This window comes from Typopeltis vanoorti, chromosome 11 (assembly GCF_054136105.1).
Source record: "Typopeltis vanoorti isolate ZY-2024b chromosome 11, IOZ_Tvanoo_1.0, whole genome shotgun sequence".
Lineage (NCBI taxonomy): Eukaryota > Metazoa > Arthropoda > Arachnida > Uropygi > Thelyphonidae > Typopeltis > Typopeltis vanoorti.
Window position 1 is genome coordinate 132665835 of NC_143559.1, and position 8492 is coordinate 132674326.

Consider the following 8492-nt stretch of genomic DNA (forward strand, 5'->3'; position numbering starts at 1 on the left):
AAATAATATCCCACATAAAGAAATAATGGCTCTAAAAGAGCTACGCAATGATAACCACATCGCAATAACTAAATCTGACAAAGGAAACGCAACTGTAGTAATGAATACAACAGAATATGAAAACAAAATGCAGGCTCTTCTCCAAGACCAATCAACATATAAAATTATAGATCGAGATCCCACTAACTCTCAAAAGAATAAGGTGTGCAAGTTATTGAACAAAGTCACTTCGTGGCCACAGTCAACAAACTCAAACCCTTTCACTTTAAAACACCCAGGATATATGGAGCTCCAAAAATTCACAAAAAAGGTACGCCTTTACGCCCTGTTGTAGATAGTATAAACAGTCCTAGATATAAACTTGCTAAACATTTAGCCAAACTACTAGCCACTTGCACAAACAACTCTCCCTCTTTTGCTAAAAATTCTACCCACTTAAAAAGTATTTTAGAAAACCACACCTTAAATAGTTCGGGCTTAATGGCGAGTTTTGATATCACCTCATTATTCAGGAATGTACCATTAACTGAAACATTTAACTCACTAAATTCACAATTTCCCCTGATATATTTCAGCTATTTAATTCCCAGTACAGGCAGGTTATTTTACATGGAAACGGAAAATATGCAAACAATTATATAGGACAGCTATGGGATACCCCCTTAGCCAACTTCTACATAGAACATCTGGAAAAACTAGCTATCAACACAGGCACTCTCAAACCTAGTCTCTGGCTACGCTATGTTGACGATGTGTTTGCTGTTTGGCCACGTGGCCCAGACATATTGAATACACTTTTAGTGCATCCAAATAGCCAGCACCCTAAGATCCACTTTACAATGGAACTAGAAGCCAATGACTGCCTACCCTTCTTCGACACACTGATCACACGTCTTCCAGAAGGTTCCTTATCATTTTCGGTTTATTGAAAACCCACACATACAGGGAGATACTTACACAAACAATCACAGCATCACCCTTCTCAACAATATGGTATCCTAAAAACACTAACCCATAGAGCTAGGGCAATCTTTTCCAATGACATTGCTCTCACAGCTGAACTTTCTCGCCTACGTCACGCCTTCCTAACCAACCACTGACTATAATCCTCATAAGATAAAATACTAAATGCTACCCAGAAATCCCTTCTATCTACCACAGAAGACTACAACAAAACTATTGCCATCCCATACATTAAAGGCACATCTGAAAAGATATCTAGGGTGCTTAATAAACACCTACTGCGCACCGTATTTAAACCTTATGTGAAATTGGCAACTCTCATTCGTTCACCTAAGGACAGATTCACTCCTTTATCACATCCAGGAGTGTATGAAGTACCCTGTTCATGTCATCAAGCGTACTACGGACAGAGGAAGAACTGTGGACATCCGCCTCAGTGAACACAAAAAATATATCCGACACTTTCGCTATGGTAAGTCAGGTCTGGCAGACCATGCTTTGGATACCCTGGCACACAGGATCAATTGGAAAAAAAAAACGTACTACACAGAAGCTTGTACAAGTCAGAGAAGTTGTTCCTGGAATCAACAGAAGCCTTAAAACATACTCCAAACGTTAACAAGTATGGTTGTATAAATCTACCAAAGATTTGGGAGACAGTCATCCTAAGACCAAATTAATATTTATTTATTTTTATATTTATTTTATTTTTTTCAAAACTTTGGACTACTGTTTTTTTTTTCCATTTTTAATTTTATTTTTTTCAAAACTTTAGACTACTGGATTTTATTTATTTATTTATTTATTTTTTTTTTAACTTAGATGGCTCCGTATTAGGACTTGAGTCTTGCGTTGCACGCTGCAATTACTTATACTAGCCCCACTGTTACACCAAATTGTGGTTGTCTCGCATTTGTAACAAACTTCGTTTGTGTGCTCTGAAGATGTTGGATATAATACCAGCGAAATATTAGCTTTTAAGTTAATAAATAGTTATTTTCTTATCCATCTGTGTTCGCATCAATACCGTAAAAATCCATTTCAACGTGTGCGACGAACACATAAGCATTTCCATGCGTTTACATAAAGACAGTTAAACGTTTTGATCAGTGCTATGCATATCCATTTTTTTCATCAAATAACCTGTCAAAGAATAAGCGATTAATGTAATATTTTAAAAAAGCTGGACAATTAATTAATATTTATTAAGTCTGTACCTTAATGTTCATTAAGCATTCGAGAGAAAAACAATTAGTAATTCTGTTGTTTGTGATGATGGGCGGTAGATGGCGTCGATGGTGGTAGTGTCGTAGTAGGAGAATCGTAAATTAAATATACTGTTTATCGAAATTGGATAAAATCAGTGAATTTAGATTAACCTTATAAGTGTAAAACATTTCACAGAATATATTCAACGAATCATGGATAGATATTAAATTCTCCGATAGGAATGAAAATCAGTTCATATTTTGTGGCAACATTACAAGCTGGTAAACTATGCGACTTTAAACGGATCATGAATTGTGTTGCGCCACCTGACGATCGTGATACATAACTCTGGTTGAAAATACAGTATTTTCTACTGAAACGGTGTCCAAGGCGGAGGAGCTTAGCGGAGATCTCAAATGTCACAGTCGAATGGCTTTTATCGTTTCAACGATATAAAAAATAAACTCTAGTGTACGACGCAAGACGGACTTTGAAGCGGAAAGGAAAAGTATCTCGAATTTCAAGAGTTATTTTTCTTTTTTCAGGGGAGAATCATTTTGTCCAATCGCTCGGCAAGACTGGCCACCGTCATCTACACCGTCATTCTGCATTGCCTCGTGTTCCTGGTAAGGATCTCTTTTTAACAGCGTTGCGTATTTGTTTAATGTTCCTCTCTATCTTAACACGTTTGTTTCTCCTTGTGTTAGCATGCGATGCATTTCTTCCCACTTTCTCTTTCAGGTTCTGTACAAGCTGGCTTATACGGAAACCTGCCATCGGGACATGGCTGCAGAATGCAATGCCAGGTACGTATCCCTTTGTGTGTCTCGTCCTCACTACCCTTTATTCTGGAAAGATGGGTTAGCCGTTTTCATGCAGGGCTTTTCATTCCTCGAAACGGGCCAGAAGAACACACGCAGTTACAGACATAATACAGTGAAAATTTTCTGTTCTCTCTCATCCCCAAATGTCTCTTAAAATCATTGATAGGCTCCTGATAACTGTTAGTGGTTGATTAAGGATGAAGATGGCCTATAATGGCCTCGCTAATTCCTTTTGAGGAAGAAAAGATTTTAGCGGATTTATTTATTTATTTATTTTTTACTCTGTCCTTCGCAAGCCTTACCTGCTTCGGGTCGTAATTCAAAATAACAGTTTCCCACCGTTTCCCTGCTGCTTGGTATAAGCCATGATTTTCAGCGTACGATGATTTCACAATTTTATTCTTGAGCTTGTAATGCCGTACAGCGCCAGGTCATAATGAGCAGCCAGTGACGTTTGATGTCCCATTGTGTGACGTGTGACAGCTTCCCGTCAGTTGGCGAGTGCCGTTTAGCGCTTCCTTCTTGTTCAGATGCTCTCACATTTACTCGATGCTAACGCTTCTCAAAACTCCCTTCTAGAAGGAAGACCTTGAGATGGTCTTGTTCGAGGGTTGCATCCAAAGGTTATCAAGGGATTAGCGAAGTTCCCCAATGCTTCGGCGACAAACCTCGCTGTTCCATCAGAAATCTTAGTTCTGGATGAAAGAAAATTTAGCCATGTATAATAGCGAAATGAGCAACAGCGAGGTTAAACGGGTGCCTCGTGGATCCACGAAGAAATTCTTGTATGCATACAATTTGCATTTTCTGTTCTCAAAGTCTTCGCTTTGAAGAAACTAGAATGTAAAGATTGTGAGGCCCTCTGTCGGGTAATCACGAACCAGCTATATTTGTGCTCATTTCATGGCATAAACTGATTGTAGATGGCCTGTTAATCTATGAGTACAAAGTAACTTTCATTTTGTTGCGTTTAGAAACTTCAGCGACCTCTTTCAGAAACACGAATGCCACGTGAAGCATCGCACGCCATGGTTCATGCATATGGCTACCAGTTTCTGGTTTCGTTCGATAAGACTTATGTAGTTATGGCTGTTGTGACCGGTTTGCCTGTTTCTATGTTCAGGTGTGCCCATCGTATTTTCATTGTGTTTTAAGTGCAGTTTCTCGTTACTGATTTCTTTTTTCGCTTTCTTTCAGATTCCTGGAGCACATGCAGAAGGTTCACGGGGATCCCACTACTTAAACTGCACCATGACATTCCTCACAGTATCGTAGCAATGCACTGAATAACCATATTAGTTTCTGCATTTTTTTCTGTTAGTTGATGTTAGTCTAAATATTTCTCCTGGTTCGGTATGGAGGCTAGTCAATGGCTGTAATGTTCATTTATTGTTATAATATTAATCACCGCACTTTGGTGTAGGAAACTTGAATAAAGTAGTTCACAGATTTCATGTTCATAATTTCTACGACAAACACTAAAAATGTTACTGACGGGCAGCAAGTCTCCTGAATGAGACTTGCTACCCATCGGGTGATGGGCTGCTTCAAAGTCTGGGTCTACGCCATATTAAAATCGATCACATTGTATGAATTTCTCTTTGTGTTCTACTGTCAATGAAAACACTGCTTTTGGTCACATATTGCGATTTCCGAAGTGAAAAGTTTGCCAAATACCTTCTAACATCCGACGAGGATTAGGCTTATGTGACTTATGTACATTAGGATTACAAATCTTTCAGCGCATTTTTTTTAAAAATTAAGTGCTTATGATGTTTAACTGATATCACTTCATGCCTACCGCTTTGCCACCTTTCGTAAGCTTCGAATTCGAACATCCCAATGCTTTCTTGCACACCAAACATGGAACTTGTTCAAGCCACTTCAGGTCTCCATTAAGTAGAATGGTGTTTCACACTGGAGACCATGAAAATCATGTACCACAAGTTAACTTCAGCTGAGCGCGCGCGTACGCCACACAAAAGATCAATCGGACATTGCACCCTTCGAGTGGAAAAAAAAATCTTAGAACAATTCCTGTCACGAGGCGAGGAATCTTCACATTTTCAGTTGAGTTAGCCCATCTCATATGGAAAATCTTAGGGTTGTCGTTCGGGAAACTCGGGGTTTTTCATCCCGCACATGCTGCCAAATAGGCCAGAGAACAGGCAAAAATAAATAAATACAAAATCGGGCAAGTTAGAGACAAAAAATAAAATACTGCTAGTGGGTAGTAGATGGCGTTGTAAGTAAATGGTTGATAGTGACGTTGTGTGTGTAGAAGGATTGATGGCATAGACCAGTGTTTCTCAACGTGGGGCGTACGCCTCACATGGGGACAATTTGAATATTTTGGGGGGCAATTAGAAAATGTACGTATACATATTTATATTATACTTTTCAGAGGTTGGCTGACTATTATGCTAGAAGGGGGGACATCAAAATCTTTGAGACGTTGAGGTGGGACGTGATCCAAAAAACGTTGAGAAACACTGGCATAGACGATGGATTGTATGGAATAAAGCACCCTCCAGCGATGGACCTCGGAGGTATCACGTAGTAATAATAATTCTTCAGCAAGTTTCTTCTGACAACCAAAAGGTGTTTGAAAATTAAAGTCCTCTAATTGCAACCACACCCGAAAACGTTTTCCCACGTGTATATTTTCCGTTACGCCTATGAGGTGCATCCTGTTCATCTGTTATATTGCCTCGAATGCCGCAGTTTCACGTGATGTTTTGAAACCCCTCACAAAACTGCCACACACAGATGAGTGCACAGCCATGGAAACCAATGTTCTTCGGCTGCAGTTCGAATAGTTGTAGTTGCGTCGCTTGCAGGGGCATTTCGGAACTCGCTTTTTAATTCCTGTCCAAACTGTTTAGTCGACAGATTAATAATTTTTGAAGTCCACGAATATTGTGCTGCAGCATTTTATTTGGTGATGAATGGATTTAAAGAGCGATGTCAAAAATTGGATTCTAAGAAAAGAAATATCAGACGAGAATACGATAAAAAAAAAGCTAAAAGCAACGAATCCACCAACAACAAAATCCCTAAATGCAGCGGAAAATATTTAGTAAAGGGAATATTATTCGGGTAAGGGGGGGGGGATTTGAATTGCAACGAACAAATCTGATAATCGGAAAAAATGAATGAGAATCTGAAAGAGCTGCCATCCTCTAAATATCGGTGGTACATTGCTCCAAACTGTAGGACGGCACTGTTTTTAAAATTTGTTTTTAAAACTTCACACACTAAAACTTTCAACAACAATTTATATTGAACATCATTTTATTTGGAATATAATTTTACATTGAACAATTTTGTTTGGATTTTCCAAGTTTATCGAATTATAGAAAATATTCTGAAATTCCAGAATCTTTCCAATGAGTTCTACTTTAAATTCATTAATTTATCATAACGACAAGGTGGCCCATGTCATGGAACATGCCCTAGAAAGGGACCACTCTTCGTGAAGCAACTGCATAAATTTCTTAAGATCAGATTTTTTTATTAGTTTTGAAAAGCCAGATCACGAAAATTGCTTTCCATTCACTGTTCACAAAAACAGGTCCTTTCTACGGAATGCTACATGGGCCACGCTGTATTATCGTTTGCAGATTAGAAGTACACTGCTTGGGAAGAAGTCAAAGGGCACTCCCATGGTCAAGGTGCATCGTGCCATGTCACGTGTTTATAGCCGGTATAAATTGGAGGAATACGATGCTCCCAAATCAGTGCAACTGTGTGAAATGGCTGCGAGAAGGGAACTGACTCGGTCTGAAAGAGAAGGAGTGATAGGATGCCATGTCGAATGCCTATCTCTTCGGCAAATTGTTGACAAATTGCGCCACCCCGTGTCAATAATCAGTGATACCATACTGAGAGGGAGCGCAGGGAGTCAACTGCAAGTGCTATCCGCACTGGACGACTCACCCGTGACCGTAGGGTACTACGAAGGATAATGCGTAAAAATCGCCATTCGTCGACAGACATGTTGTTTGCGTAGTTCTGAGCATCGACTGGAACGCAATTCTGCACAAAAACATTCAGAACTAAGGCTCACAACATGGGCCTCCATGGTAAGACTGCAATGTGCAAGCTCCACATTAGCCGAACTAACATGCAGTTCGTCTTTAGTGGTACAAAGAGCATGGAAATTGGGATGTGAACGCTGTGTCACGAATCACACTACACCTCTACCGAGCAGATGGACTTGTGTGGGTGTGGTGGGTTCCCGGTGAAATCTCTTACCAGGGTGCGTAACCACAACTATGAAATTCGGAGGTAGCGGTGTGGTGGAATGGTCCTGTTTTTCTTGGTTTGGCCTCGGACCTCTGTTTGTGATGCCATAAACACTGAACTCCGAGAGGTATCTGAACATTCTGGACAACGCAATGCTTCCTACTTTGTGGTGTTTCTACGGAATGGACCATTGTCTCTTTCAGCAAGACAAATGCACTGTGTCCTAAGTCTGCTGCTGCTGTAACTGCGTGATTTGTAGACACAAACGTCACCACACGTGCCTAATCTCCAGAGAGCCCTGATCTCAACTCTATTGAACATCCGTGGGATGAACTAGAATATAGGGTGAGGTCAAGCGACGTCTGCCCTACAACAGTCCAGGACCTCATGACATGCCTAGGAAAAGGTTTAAAATTCCCATTGAAAGTCCAATTGGGGATAAAGTAGGAATTAAGTAACAAATTTGGAAAAGGCTCTCCCAAAGAACAGAGTTAAATAGAATAAACGAGGAGGATGAGTAGTTGGTGCGATACAAAGTTGAACTGTGGATGGATGTTGATTAGTGGCTTCTCTTGTGCTTAATGATTTGAGAAAAGCGAAGAAATGGTAGTGGCCTGTTCGGTGGAGCAGTACCCATGAAATTACATGCACTATCTTCGGACATCCCTTCGTAGGAGTGGGTGTGATATCCCAACCATCATACAAATATGAAAGGAAGCGCCCGATATTGTCATTTTTACAGACGAACATTAAGAGTAAGATGGGCCATACTGAACAGCTCTGACTTTCGACGTGCCACTATCATAGAATGCCACCTTTCCAACAACTCAATTCAGGAAATTTCTGCCTCGATCTGCCTGTAAGTGATGCTGTTTTGAAGTGGGAACGCCTAAAAGCAAAAATAGCACAATGGCGACCTGATAAACCGTATAAAATCACAGAGCGGACCGTCAAGTGCTGAAGTTGGTGGCGCGAAAAAAAATCGCGTATGCTGGGTTGAAACACTCGTTACCAAGTTCCAAAATGTCCCTACAACCAATGCAACCACCACAACTATTTGTCTAGAACTGGAGAATCCTGACGTTAGCACTTGACGGTCCGCTCTGATTCATCGCTCCAGAGAACACATTGGGTGAGGGTGGTGTCGTTGGACTCCAGAGTAGTGGAAACGTGTTCTCTGGAGCGATGAATCACGCGTCACCATCCATTTCGAGGGACGAGTCTGGATTTTAGTGGATGCCAGGAGAA

At 40.4% G+C, this 8492-nt stretch overlaps 1 protein-coding gene across 1 annotated transcript in view; it reads left to right on the forward strand.

Annotated features, from left to right (window-relative positions):
* The window catches only part of LOC150102055 (homeobox protein cut-like 1), a 308969-nt gene extending 304522 nt beyond the window's left edge, over window positions 1-4447 (forward strand). Inside the window, exons 25-27 of the mRNA XM_090399958.1 lie at window positions 2718-2798; window positions 2914-2978; window positions 4194-4447. Of these exons, the coding sequence (XP_090256084.1) occupies window positions 2718-2798; window positions 2914-2978; window positions 4194-4239 (192 nt within the window). The 3' untranslated portion in view covers window positions 4240-4447. The remainder of the gene's footprint in view (window positions 1-2717; window positions 2799-2913; window positions 2979-4193) is intronic.
* Window positions 4448-8492: the final 4045 nt, after the last annotated feature.